Source organism: Triplophysa rosa, linkage group LG8 (genome assembly GCF_024868665.1).
Source record: "Triplophysa rosa linkage group LG8, Trosa_1v2, whole genome shotgun sequence".
NCBI classification, from domain to species: Eukaryota; Metazoa; Chordata; class Actinopteri; order Cypriniformes; family Nemacheilidae; genus Triplophysa; species Triplophysa rosa.
Window position 1 is genome coordinate 23,024,374 of NC_079897.1, and position 14,136 is coordinate 23,038,509.

General features: G+C 43.3%; 1 protein-coding gene across 5 annotated transcripts; it reads left to right on the forward strand.

Moving 5' to 3' along the window:
* Positions 1 to 2,620: 2,620 nt before the first annotated feature.
* atn1 (atrophin 1) lies at positions 2,621 to 13,913 on the forward strand. Of its 5 annotated transcripts, none has more exons than XM_057340622.1 (10): positions 2,622 to 2,984; positions 5,415 to 5,558; positions 5,795 to 5,896; positions 6,116 to 6,235; positions 6,326 to 8,991; positions 10,094 to 10,310; positions 10,759 to 12,217; positions 12,355 to 12,498; positions 12,579 to 12,759; positions 13,183 to 13,913. In XM_057340622.1, exons 2-10 carry the CDS (start codon positions 5,532 to 5,534, stop codon positions 13,214 to 13,216), a joined length of 4,950 nt encoding a protein of 1,649 aa, XP_057196605.1. In that variant the 5' UTR covers positions 2,622 to 2,984; positions 5,415 to 5,531; the 3' UTR covers positions 13,217 to 13,913. The 5 variants fall into 5 exon arrangements, with proteins under 5 accessions (XP_057196607.1, XP_057196605.1, XP_057196603.1 ...); XM_057340620.1 differs by having other exon boundaries at positions 2,623 to 2,984; positions 10,756 to 12,217; XM_057340621.1 differs by lacking the exon at positions 2,622 to 2,984 and adding an exon at positions 2,992 to 3,290 and having other exon boundaries at positions 10,756 to 12,217.
* Positions 13,914 to 14,136: the final 223 nt, after the last annotated feature.

Consider the following 14,136-nt stretch of genomic DNA (forward strand, 5'->3'; position numbering starts at 1 on the left):
ATTTGTCTTCTTGGTCTACTTAAGTGTTAAATGTTTATTCCATTGAAATGCTTTGCCCCCTACTAAGCAATGGGCAAGTGGAAAGTTGTTTTTATGATAATGGAAAAGAGCTTGTATTGAATCCTGAGATCGTCCTGGCTACATTTTGCTTTTTTATTATGGAGTCAGAAGTGAGGATGAGATTCATCATATCTTTTGTGCGAAAGGGGTCAATGAATGCATGTAGTAATGTAACCTAATTTCTGAGTTATATTTATGGGATGCCTTGAAGAGCTCTGTTTGGAATCAGCTTTTAACATGCTGTGCAAAAAAGTGATCATGCTGTCCCTCTGTACCTCATTTTTCTCAATGGTACCATCTCCTCTGCTGTTTCTCCTGCGTCACTTTAAAAATTGAATGGTAATTTGCGGCCTTTTATCAAACAGACACCAAACCCATAACACACTTTCCTACAACTTAAATTTGTGTTTTTATTGTATATTCGTACCTTCTTTTATTTCTGTTTGAGTCACCACAGTACTCGTCATATCACCTTTCTCTCTCTCTCTCTCTCTCTCTCTCTCTCTCCTCAATTGGTTGTTTATATTCCTGTGAAGCTGATATAGATGGTGACAATAAAGTGTCATTCATATATGCCAAATGTGTTGGCTTGCCAATTATATGCACATATGTCATGTTGTTCTGAATCTTGTTAAATTGATTATTAGTGCATTTGCTATTTAAACTTATTTAGGATTAAAAACAAGAAAATTTCTTTCAGTGGCTATGAAAATCTTTAATATATTTTGTAGCTTTTCTAATCTTTTTCTTTCCCTCCCTCCTCTCTCATCGTCTGTGGTGATTATTTATTTTCCTGTCTCCTCCATCATAGTTTGTAGCTGTCTTACATTCGTCTCTGTCACCTATCTTGTTCCTGCTTATCTCATCAGTGCGAGTTTTGTCATGTTTTCGAATTATTACTATTTTCTCACCTTTTTCCCACATCCTTTGTCTCAGTTGGCTTGTGTTTCTATTTTCATGTTCATACATGAGAAGTGGTATTGTGGTAAGAGAACTTAAAATTAACCATATATTTCTTTCACTTCATCCATCATTTGACCTGCAACTGTTTTAATGCAACTGCTACTTAACCAGGTAATTGTACCTAAGGGATGTTGTACAATATTTGACAAGAACATACATGCAGGTATCTGTAGGATAAGTAATGCTGATATGTCTCATAACACCCGCTTCCTTTTTTGTCAATATGGAGGGTCAAATAAATCTGAGTATATAACAGACAGACCACCTCTACATATTTAAATGAAAATTTTTGCTTGCGCTTGAGGAATAAAAAAAAAGTGTCTCGGGCCAGTCGCAGGTTCATGTGTGCGCTATGCCCTTACGATAAACATAATCACAAAAAAGATATTTAATTTCTTCTAGAAATTGCATTCAAAATCCAATTGGCTGCAAAAATTGAGGGGCTTTGTGCATGGGCATTCCTATAAAAGGACAGACCAATGGTCCGTGTTAATCCCTCTTGGCCTAAAGTGCACAGTACGGCCTTTCTTGTGATAAGTGACTGCGACTTTACCACAGCAGAAAGTTTTTGAATACCTGCTGTTAAGGTCACTATGATCAGCACTGGGACAGACACAAGTAAGAGATGCCTATCAAAAATAGTGAATAGAGAAGCCCAAGACATCCGTGTGAAATGCAGGGTGAGGGTGAAAATTCTAGGTTAAAATGCAAACAATATGAACAACAATACAGCAATATCATTTACTGCTGTGATGTATTATATTTACATCAAACCTTAGACAGACCATTACTTAAATCAAAGGAAAAATGGGGATTTGTCCGATTTGGATATTTTTATTTTATTTCCATTTAAAATTGTAGTTTTGTTGCGGTTCCTGCATTACACCCCTTACGAAAAATCAACCATGCTTTTAAAGTAAAAGTGTAGCAACTAACCATGTTTTTGGACTACTTGCAAAACTATGTGTTTTTTATATAGCTGTAAATCAATCCCCGGCACCTCTGCAGCCGCTCCGACAACCTTTTCACGCATCAGTCGGTAGATGGCGCGCTTACATTTCGAGGGAAGACGTGATAACGCACGCGCACTGCTGTGGGGTTGGTTACTATGGTTACAACACAATGGGAGTCGGGACAGAGGTCCATTCGAAAGCAAAGAAAAAATGCAGGAGAGAGTGAGAGAGACTGAATGAGATAGATCGAGAGAGTGTGTATGTGTGTGAGAGACCGCTTGACTGGTCACTCCAAATTATGAAATTATGGAAGCTTTTCCAGTATTTACTATTGGACTGAATGGGCCTCTTGAAACGCCTATTTAAAAATAATAATTGTGACATTATACCTCATTAAGGTAGCACAATTAAGCCTAATTACAACCCATTAACTAATCAAGGAGTTCTAGGTTAATTTCCTTAATCAAGTGCCTGTAATCGACAAAGAAATAAGTGGTCATTTTCATAATGAAGTAATACCCTTATCTGCACATTTTTATTCTTTTTCTTTGCGTCTTCCATTTGCTTTCCGTTCCTCACCTTTCTCTCCCCCCTTAAAGAATAAGCCAAATCACGCCCCTTATCGCACCCTCGACTTGCACGAGTGGTCGTGCGTCTCTCACTCGCCCCTCCGTTTGGAGATTTGTGCCCTTACTGACTGCAAAAAAAGAGTGCAAGTCGTCTTGACAGAGGAACGGGAGAGGGGCAGAAAGAAAAGGGGGTGGGGAAGAATCAAACGTACGCATCAATTTGTACAGTCTTGAGCTGCACCCCGTTTTCTGCGCCGATTTCAGGGGGAGCGGCTGGGAAGCGAGAAAACGCTGCGATATTTGCGGAGCCGCAACAATGTAAATCCGCGCGTCGCGTAACGTTACCCTGTATGTTTGAACGCGCGTAGGTCAATGTACAGTACAAACGGCAGAAGGAGAGAGAGAAAGAAAGGGAGATACGCATCGCTGGATGTTATAGGTAAGAAGGGGAGAAAATGGATGCGTGTATGTTAGTCATTCTTCTTGGCCGCGGTCAGATTGTTGGTCTTCGCATTCCCGTCTTTGTGCTTAAATGTGCGTTGGTTGGGTTTAAACCCGATTGTAAATCGGGGTGCATAACCGCGCAGGTCTCGAGTGCACGCATTCCACGGAGCAACGCGATCCGGCGAGCTCGACAAGAATGCCATTCGCCATTCTGATCCCAAATCTTCCTCATATGTGAAGAAAACACTGAAAGGGGGGTAGACGCCGGAGTACACGCGACCCTGTGCGCTCGTCTTGTCAGGTTTGAATGTACAGTGCATTGTCTCAGAATTGTAATCCAGAGGTCGCGCAGTTAGTACAGTACAGCACAGCCTCTGCATGCGTATCAATAACAAGCAGGAGAAGAATGGAAGAAAGGAACGTTGCAGTGCGTGGCCGCCGGGACTGACGGAGGAGAGGCACGGGGTTAACGGCGTGATGCACGTTCGCTTGTCTAAACTCACCCCACCTTTTGCCATTATTCATTTGCATGCTTCGAGCATTCATGTGTGCTCATACTTGTCCATTCGAGGGCAGAGGGAATGATTTTGCATATGCCTGTGCGCCGTGTGTGTCAAAGTATTGCCGAATGCTTATATGCAAGTGCTTGCAGCAGGAGAGTGGAAGGTTTTTTGGTATGCATGGAGCTGGGCCAAGATTTTGGTAATGGACTCCTGATGAATGAAGGTTCACCTGTAGACAGACTGTTGGCAGCCTTTATTGTTGGCCGTTTAGATGTATTACCTTGTGTACGCTGTAATTGGATCGCAAATATGCTGATTTTACATTTATGAGAAACGAACAAGGTGATGCTTGTGTTAATGTGGGACTAGCATTAATTCTTGTTTTATTCATTGTGGTCAGGATCGAGTAGGCTCTGTGTGCTGTGTGTTGGCTATCTGCAGTCTGTAAATCTGTTTGTATGTCATATTTTTTAGCGCCGTGGTTTCTCTCGCGTTCTGTGGTTGGGGTGTAAATGTACATTTTGTAGCTTTGAAAGGCGCGCTAAATACACTCACTCATTTTACCCAGTCTGTTAGTGTGCTATATATAGCCTCATTCACAATAAATGAAGTGTGTGCGGGAGTGTGTCTGTGTCAGAGTAGAGGAGAGACAGTAGGGGCTGGTTTGGAATCCGGGAATGACTTTTAACCTTTTAACCACACTATTGATGGCATAGCGGGGGTTGTGTTTCTTTAAATCTTTTTTCTCTCCTATCGATAATTTTTTTTGCCTTTTTTCTGTTATGCACGTTGGAGTTTGTCAGTAGGTTTTGTGTGTTATGAAAAAACGTCCAGCCTCTCGTGTTTAAGATGAGAATTTGAAGATCGTGTGTAAAAAGGGTGTCAATAAGGTTTATTAGCAAGGTCAATCTGTACACTAGTGGTCTGTTACATTGTGACTGCACATTGTTGATTGTGTTTACATTCGCCAAGTATTGTCAGCTTTATAGTTAGCTTCATTGAAGAACAATAGGTCTGTCCTCAAAATGAAATATGCATTGTTTTCAGCAAGGCTGGAAACAAGAGAAGGGTGACAACATGAGATGAAAAGATTGCAAAAAAAAGAACACTTATTTGAACAAAAGTCCTGCACAAAAAACAAAAATGGTCTTTGTAGTTTGTGTCCGAGTATGCTTAGATATTGTGAAGCATGTATTGTTGTATATGCAGAGATTTATGTGCTTGTTGATCTTTTGGTGTAAGCAGTGCCTCTCTCACTGTGTTGGCTGCACTGGATGATTTTTGCAGAGCTCCATTCAACATTGATGACTGAGGCTCAGCTTCAGAGTACCACAAACCCTCTGAAGGACCATGCAGTCCATACAAATATATTTCTGATACTGTACAATAATACTGTTGTCCACTGAAAGTATTATATAATATATTGTAAACTGTATATATAAATTATTATTTAATCACTGATCATTTAATTACAGAGCATTATATACAGTCTATGATAAAACACTAGATATATCAAATAACTATTCTTTAGAACATTTGATGGCTTTGTGAATTTAGATTTTTACATTTACAATTGACGCCTTTTAGTAAGCTTACCAGATTTGTAAGGCTCTGAAAACAAATAGAAATACATTTGGGTAGTTGACAAATAAATCGCGCCATGTGTCCTATGGTGTAACATGAAAACAAACTGTTAATAATATATTATTTTATATTAATAATATTTATAACATAAAAGAGCGTAAGAGAGATTTATCTTCATTGTTTTTTTCCCAAAATGTTTGCTGTCACACGATAGTACACATGTGAGGTTTATTTGTCAACTACCCATATAGGCCTATTTATTATACTACACTATAGCAAATTTTTCGTACAGTGTGATTTTATTTCGACTTTAGTGGCGTTTACTCTATTCCCCTCAGGATTCAAAGTTTCAGTGCAATGGTAGACAACCTGTAGGCCAACCATCCCAATTGTGGTCACGTTCCAGCTTTATGTAATGGCTGACTGGAAGGAATGGACCACATAGAGAGCTAGTTATGAAGACCCGAACCCACAAAGAATCGGTGAGAGCAACACTGCATATTATTACTAGTATCAAATGTGGCCCGCGTGCAGACAGTGGCTTGTTTTGACATTCATTTATAAGGGCACTGATATGTGACAAACAAATAACTGGATATCAAACCTTAAAAATATCAAATCTTCTCATTTTATTTTTTGTCATGGCCTCAATAGTGTTGATTTGTCTTGCTTCATTCTTCATTTTTCCCTTCTTCGGTCATGCTGGGCATGGTCACAGATGCCCGCACGCAGTGGACGCAGGAGGGGGGGCAGCGAGGAAAGGAGGGGTAGACGTCCGCACCCCAGTCCCTCTCGAGCAGAGCGCAATGAAAGGCAAACAGTAAGATTTGCATGTTTTTTCCTCCTCCTCACCTTATTTGTACTTTATTTTCTTTCTGTTTCTTTAGGACTTGTGTATCTCATCACTGCTTTAGCTCATCTTCTATATTGTTATATATTATATTCTCTTTATCTATATGGATATTTATGATTGTTTTATATTCATTTGTGATTCCGAATATAAACTGCCTCACAGTATGATTAAAATTGTACAATTAAGCAAAGAACTGCTGGAGAGGAATTGGCTGCTGGCCGTTTCAGTCGTCGATCTCAAGGCCATGATTCATCAGAAAGTGAAGGAGAGGAGCTTGTACCCCCACCAAAAAGACAGAAAGTCCAGGTACAGATAAATATTAGAAATTGTGAATATAATATCATAAATAAAAAATATCTAGATTACCTTTATCTGCATATTTGGTTTTCCCATCAGGACCCCTCTTCCAATCCCCCAGCTCCACCCCTTTCAACTAACACTCCAACTTCAGCTCCACCCCCAACGTCAAGTAACAGTCAGTCAAGAGAGAGTGACAATGAAGATGGCCAATCACAAGGCAGCAGGAGCTCGGTTGGAGGCAGTTTAGCCAATAGTAGCAGCAGCATAAGCAGTGGTCGGGACATTGACCAGGACAATCGATCCTCTTCTCCGAGTCTCTCTGCTTCCCCATTGGCCAGTTTGGATTCTGAATCAGACTCTCCAGATTCCCCAAAGCAGAATGATAAAAACAAAGATGGAGGCGCATCAAAATGTGTGCCAGAGGATCGGAGAGGATCAGGGAGGGTTGAGGAGGGCAGTGCTGGGGACCAGAGAGACAGTGAAGCAGCAATGGAGGGAGATTTGTCTCCCCTAAAGTCCCCATCATCTCTCTATCCATCCCATCGTGGAAAAGTGGACACTACTAGTGATACAAGTAGCAACAGGAAGTCATACTTCCCCCTAGATTCCAAACTTGCAAGTAAATTAGAGTACACCGGGCCTGGTGGTACTGAGACTCTGCAAACCTGCAGCCGCATCACTTCTAAAGCAGGCACTCAGTGTGGGAAACCTGGTGTGGGAGGGGTTGAGTATTCCCATGGGAATTCAAATGTGAGCCATGCTTCAACTCTCCCACCTCCACCTGCTCTGAAACCTCTAGAGGTGGGGCAGAACCCTCCAGGTGGGGAAAGTAAAACAGACAAACCAGAGAAAGGTGATAAGTCTGCTCCACCCTCCTTGCTTCCACAAGCTAGTACTATTCCCCAGCAACCTCCACCTCCAAGCACTCACCACTACACCCCCACCAGCTGGTCAGGGGGACCTCCTGGCAACTGTCCTGGCAACTGGGGATACGTACGTTACCCAGGTAACCACCACACACATCCAAACCAGCAGCCCCCAGTGCAGCAACAGCTTCCCTCTGTGTACAATTCTCCTTCATCCACGCGCCACTCCTCCCACCCACCTTACCTGCCTCACCCTCATCCCCACCCACATAAAGACTACCTGCCTAGGTATGGCACTGCATCTGATCGGGAAAGGGGTGGGAGGGAATTTGGTAACAGAGACTTCCCAGCTAATAATAGCAGTAGCGGTGCAAACAGCAGCGGTGGTAGCACTTCTAGTGGCGGAGGACCCAACTCTAATGCTGGCCGGGATTTCGGGAACCCTTTAGCTGGTCAGGGCAGAGAATTTAGCTCAAATCGAGATGGGTCTGCAGGTCCACCAAGTGGTAGGGAATATGGACCTGGATTTAGAGAGCGTGAACGGGGGAGGGAGTTTCCTTTGCAGAACCAGCAGCTTCAAGCTCAGGGTAGAGAGTTTGGACCTGAAAGCACAGGAGGTGGAGGATCTCTTTCAAGAGACAAGGAAGGCAGGTGGGGAGAGTTAACAGGTCAGATTAGAGAGGCAGGAAGTAACAGTTACCCTGGTAATGCCAACCAGACACCTGTAGGTGCCCCATCTTCTGGTGTACTTTCAACAGCAGTGAACCGCGACCCATCCAGTTCACCACAAAACGCCTCCGGTCATCCTCCATTTTCTTCTGCAAATTCAAATCCTCCCAGTAGAGATTATCCACCTCCTATGGATGCAAATGTACAGCAGACACTGCAAGGACAGACTCCCCAAGCACCTTCCAACTCTGCGGACCTCCCTCCTACTCCACACTATTTGAGAGAGTATCCCCCTCCAGGGGCAAAGGACTTCCCAACCTCTGGAGCAACCTCTGTCCCACATTCTGGTGTGCCCAGGGATTACCCAAGCCCACCTGGATTGGCCCCAAACCTTGCAAGGGAATATCCTGGTGGACCTCCACTTCCACATCACAGCCACTACCCTGGCCAGACTGCCTTACCTATGCAGCACAGAGACAGAGAAAAGGAAAGCACTGCATCCGCTCATCATTCAAATCGCAGTCATCCACCATCTCTTTCTCCTTCTCCTTCATCAGGTGGCTCTGGACACGGACATCCAACTTCTACTTCTTACCCTCCTCCTCCACCACCTCCCCCCCCTACTAGTTCACATGGTCCGCCACCACCCATATCATCCCTTCCAGGCAGTCATGTTCGACAGGGACCATATCCTTCATCCAATCAAACTCCACCAACACCACTGTCTCCTCTTCCCAGCCCCTCAAGCAATCAGATGGGAGGCTTTGCTCCTTTTTCATCCACCTCTGCTCCCGCTGTACAACTGCCTGCATCAGGTGTGCCCAACTCCTGTCCATCGAGTTGCAGACCCACTTCTTACCACAGCACTTTAAGCAGTCATACCCCTTTCAGTAGCTCTTACCATGGCAACAGTAACCATGGAAATGCTATGGCAAATAGCAACGCTCCCAACAACAGCACTAACACTCAATTGCACTCCCCTCAAAACTCTAAAGTACCACCACATCTCAGTAACCAAGGCCATAACAACACTGGTCCAACCCCTGGCACATCTGTTGGAGGAAATGGCCACACCGATTCGACCTCTGGTCTTGTGCTAACACCTGTCATCAAGGAGGAACCAGTAGAGGAGAGAGAGGAGATAGAGAGCCCACCTCCAGTTATCCGAAGCCCATCCCCAGAACCAAAACCAGTTGACATTCCAATCCATGCTAGTCAATCAGCTCGGTAAGTCCCTCTTAAATTAAAAATGGCAACCAATATAATTAACAAAAGAGCTCTTACTTATTATGATACTTATTTTTCTATGGAAAATGAGAAACATTATTATAATACTAGGCGGAATCCTATGGATATTACATTATTGTTTTGAAACTCTGTAGGGCCAAAGGTCTTTTTAATATTCAGGTGCTTATAAGTGGAAGTTACCTTAAATGTTTATAAAATAATGCCAGTTTTAGTTTAGTTAATAAATTTGTTAAATTTAGGGATACATTTGTATTAGCAAAATGTGTGGTGTTCATGAATTTGCCTCTGTATTATTTTATATTTTTTATTTTATTGTAATGCTTAACATGAAGGACCCAATGGAAACATGTTTTTAACTTTTTGTTTTGTTACTGATTATGATGAATAAGTGTATTTCACGTCTTTTGTCTAATAAAGCAAACCAAATCAGGTGCTCAGCTGATCTAAAAAGAATAGAATAGAGCAGAACAGATCCGTACAAACCACGACTGTGATATCAAACTCTACACAGTAAAAATGCTGGATTTAAATGTCATTTGTTCCACTTATTGTAACTTTGGTAGGTGGTTTTAGACAAACCTTATTAAAATGTACTCAGTAAATTGAAATTTAACATATAATAGTTGTGTTAAAGTAATGTAGGTGTTTTTTCTGCGTGTACATGGTCTTGAAATACTGTGTGGTGCTTAAATGTGTAACCTGAGAGATGATCACTGCCATTCCTATTCCATACAACATGGCTCATCCAGGGCATCTGAAATCTAATCACTGCAGCAGTGTCAAATTAGTGACAAACAAGCCAACCAATAATCAATTGTCAAGGAAACACAAGGGATCTGGAGATCACCTGATTTCCTACCTGATATAAATATTAATTTTAGCTTGGTATTGTCTGCAGGATTGTTTCAATGAAATGAGGAATGCTTATGTTTTGAGATCCCAGTATGGGAGAGGAAAACCCTGTCTGGCCCTGGTCTTCTGGTGACAAAAGTAAACAGGGTAGAAAGAAAAGAGGAAAGAATGTCTAAATGATGTAGATCCAAAATGATGTAGGTTTTTATGAATAATACTTTGCATTTAGGTTCCACAGGGTTCTTGACCGGGGGAGTGGGAACTCATGCGCCCGCAGTGACGTGTTATTTGTTCCACTTGATGGTTCTAAGCTTTGGAAGAAGAGAAATGAGGCCATAGAACGTGCCCGTAGAGAGGTTGAACAGCGTGCAAGAGATCTGCGAGAGAAAGAGAGGGAACGTGAGAGAGAAAAGGAGAGAGAAAGAGATCTGGACAGACACCTGCAGGTAAGAGAAGGAATAATAGTTTTACATTTTCTGAAAAAAAAAAAGTGTTGCTTGTTTGTGTAAAACCTGCCATCACACTACTAGAGGGTTGTGGGTGGTTGCCAGAGGCTTTCTATGCCATTTCTCAGTTGAGTGTCATTTGAGTCTCATGACGTTCAAAACAAGTATGACACTGTGGAACACAAAAGAAGATATTTTTAGAAATGTCTTTGTGATTTTGTTCATTCAGTGGAAGTCAATGAGGTCCAATGTAATTTAGTTATTTAAAATATCTTCTTTTGTGCTTCACATCAGAAAGTCCAACAGTTATGTAATGACAAGAGGGTGAGTAAGTGATAAAATAATTTTCATTTTTGTGTGAACTACGCCTTTAAATTGTAACCTTGGAGATTACAATCATGGTAATTATTTTAAATGTAAAACTACATTTTCTTTCTGTTTTCAGCAGAAGGAGAGTGGTACCGGTACAGGGTTGGGAGCTGCAAGCGCACGCCAGGGCTCTTCACTCTTCTTTCCTTCTTCGTCCTCCATCCTTCTAGACCCTTCATCGTCATCTTGCTCTTTAAATCACTCCCACCCCACAGCCCATCCACAGCACCACCCCTCCCATCATCCCTCCCATCATCCCTCCCACCCCCACTCCCACTCCCTTCACCACTCACATCCTCTGCATCCATCCCTCTCTCACTCCATACCCCATTCACTTCTCCTCCCCTCCATGGCAGGGGGATCTGGAGTCGTTGGAGGCCCTCAAGGTGCTCTTGGAATCGGGCTTGGGGGTCCTTATTTGGGCCCCGATACCCCAGCCTTGAGAACCCTGAGTGAATATGCTCGTCCCCATGCCATGTCTCCATTAGGCGCTGCCAGCAGAGTGCAGGCACATCACCCCCACCTCCACCACCACCCTCACCCACATGCACATCCCCATATGCACCCTTCATTTTTCCTGTCCCAGTTCCAAAACCCAGCCCTTGCACACCCTCACCACCTTCCAGCCGATGCTGCCACGGCGGCTGCCATCCTGGGCTTTTTGTACGGGGGTGGGCTGGAGGGAGGCCCCACCCACCCAGGGCATGGACTGGGGCATGGTGGGCTGACTGGGGCGGGGCTTGGAGGAGTGGGATTCCCTCATGCTGTAGTGGCTCATCGAGACCGAGTGAAGCCCGGATTTGAGTTTAAGAGTGAGGAGCGTGTCTACACAGCTGGAGGCTTAGCCGACCCGGCGCTAGCTTTGTCACACGCGCACTCACACGCACACTCACACTCCCTGCTGCTGGGGGGTGGAGCTGGAGGTGGAGCATCAGGTAGCGAGGTGACGCTTTACGGTACGACTCCACCTCCCGCTCCACCCCCACCCCCTCAAGCTTTAGCCACAGCGACTCGGAATCCCAACCCCGCCCCTCAGCCTCTGTCAGTCCCACCCACCTCGTCTATTCTCCCAGCTACACTCCCCACCCACCAGGTTCCTGCCGGAGCCCCAGTGACACCGGCAGCCCCTGCAGCTCCCCCTCAACCTCCTCCCCCGCCTCCTCCACCTCCTACAGCATCCTCTATTCATCACCCCTCTCCACACTCCAACTTTCCAAGTACACACACTTCTTGTCAACCCCCGCCCCTCCCAACTCAGGCCCCGCCCTCTGAACAATATCCCACCCCTGTGCGCACTCCTCCCAGCACAGAGCGTGCAAGGAGCGTGGAGAGGGAGAGAGAGAGAGTGATACCAGCCACAGAGCGGGAGAGAGAAAGGGCAGGGACAGGTGGAGGAGGAACAGGAGGCGGCACTGCCGCTGCAGGAGGTACAGGAGGAGGAGATTCTCTTGGACGACTACAGATGCTGAACGTGACTCCTCATCATCACCAGCATTCACATATTCACTCTCATCTTCATCTGCACCAGCAAGAGACAGGTATCCACCATACACACACGATATTCCGCATTATAAGATTAATATTCAGACTTCATTCAGACAATCACACTACACCCCAACCTGTGCTACCCTTATTAAATTTCCCACTTTTGTTTTGTTACGTATTTGGGTGGCAGCCGCGGGAGGGGTACACCCCCTAATGGATCCGCTGGCATCAGGGTCTCCCCTGGCCCGTCTGCCGTACCCCGGGGCTGCTCTTGGGCCCCCTATCCTGGCTCACTCTCTAACTGACAGTGAGGTGCTTCGACAGCAGCTCTTTGGTAAGAGTCATATTTTTTTGGTTATATTGCATTTCGTTGTTTTTTTCTGTTAAACGGTTTTACTTAAATGTCGCCTATAGGTGGTCCTTTTCGTGATATGCCCCAGTCCTCGTCTCTGGGTGGGTCCATGTCTGCAGCTCACCAGCTCCAGGCGATGCAGCAAGCTCAGAGCGCTGAGATTCAGTTCCAGAGACTCGCCCTGGAACAGCAGTGGATCCACCACCACCACCATCACTCCCTAACACAGGACGAGTACTATAGGTGAGCTTACATGCCATAAAATCACAAGTAAATAACAAAGTCAGCCTTATGTTTAGTATCAAAAGTTGAAATACTTTAAAGGGATAGTTCACACAGAAATTTAAATTGTCATCATTTATTCACCCCCGTGTCATTCAACCTCAATGACTGTGGAATACATAAGAAGATATTTTAAGAAATGTCTCAGTGGTTTTGAGTCCTTACAATGGAAGTCATTGGGGACCAGTGTTGTTTGGTTACCAAAATTCTTCAAAATATATTATTTTGTGTTCTGGAGTAGATAGAAAGTCAAGGAGGTTTACAATGACATGCGAGTGAGTGAATGATGAAGGTGAACTATCCCTTTCAAATTAATCTTCACAGACACAAAATTGCAGACTTTATGTCCAAAGTGCAAGTTTTGATCTTTTCTTTCTATTGCAGCCACCTGAAAAAAGAGAGTGACAAAACTCTGTGAGAAAGACAAAGGAGAGAAAGAAAATGAAGAAAGGATGAAGTGCAAATAAAAAACAATCATTCAAAACGCAGCACTGATTGACTGAACGGAACCAGATGGAGGGAGACACCGGAATACATATCATTCAATGTGAATTAAACTAAATAGAGGTGCAACAAAAAAGGTGTATATTCCAAAAAGGTGAAATGTGTAACTCTGGCTCAGCCTACATACTGTGGCACTAAATGAATATTCCCAAACGCCCCAGGGAATTGATTCTTCATTGTGTTTAGTACACCAGACAGAGAAGTTTAGGCTGTGGTTCAGTCTATGTACATTACATCATGCCAGAAAGAATGTTTAAAAATGAAGTCTCCTTTTATGTATTTGCATGTAGCTAGATACAAAAGCCCAGTGGGCTAAAACTCTTGTTCTGTTTTTGTTTTTGATCTCGACCACTCTAAAAGAGTGTGTTTATGAGAGTGCATGAGATGACCGGCTTTCCTTCATAAATTGTTTCTTTTTCGTGTTCTCATTAAAATGATTGATGTCCTTTGTTAATAATTATATGATTATATAAACATAATTTTTTATTATTTTTTTACATTTTCATGGTACCACTGTTTATTTTTAATGTTGAATTGACCTTGTGGGAAAATTGCAAGATAAAAAAATAATGAAAAAGAAATACCTGGAAATAAAATACCATCTTTGTCTAGATGTCTGCGTATTGTGTGTTTAATTTATTCTTCTGTCTCTCCAGTTCAATGATGAGTGCATTGTTCTTTTGAGTCACTAGGCAGTTTATATGTTATTTTTTAGTGACAGATTAATTATTTTATCATATTTATTAATAATAACAATATGTATTTTCCTCCTACAGAAGCCTTAGTTATGACCTGCCACTAACTTTCCTGTTTTTTTATATATATGTAGTACTG

Coding starts and splice junctions, on each gene's coding strand:
- atn1 (XM_057340620.1), top strand. CDS start 5,532: ATGAAGACCCGAACCCACAAAGAATCG. Junction 5,897..6,115: donor AGCGCAATGAAAGGCAAACA/GTAAGATTTGCA, acceptor TGTACAATTAAG/CAAAGAACTGCTGGAGAGGA. Junction 12,760..13,182: donor ACACAGGACGAGTACTATAG/GTGAGCTTACAT, acceptor TTTCTATTGCAG/CCACCTGAAAAAAGAGAGTG.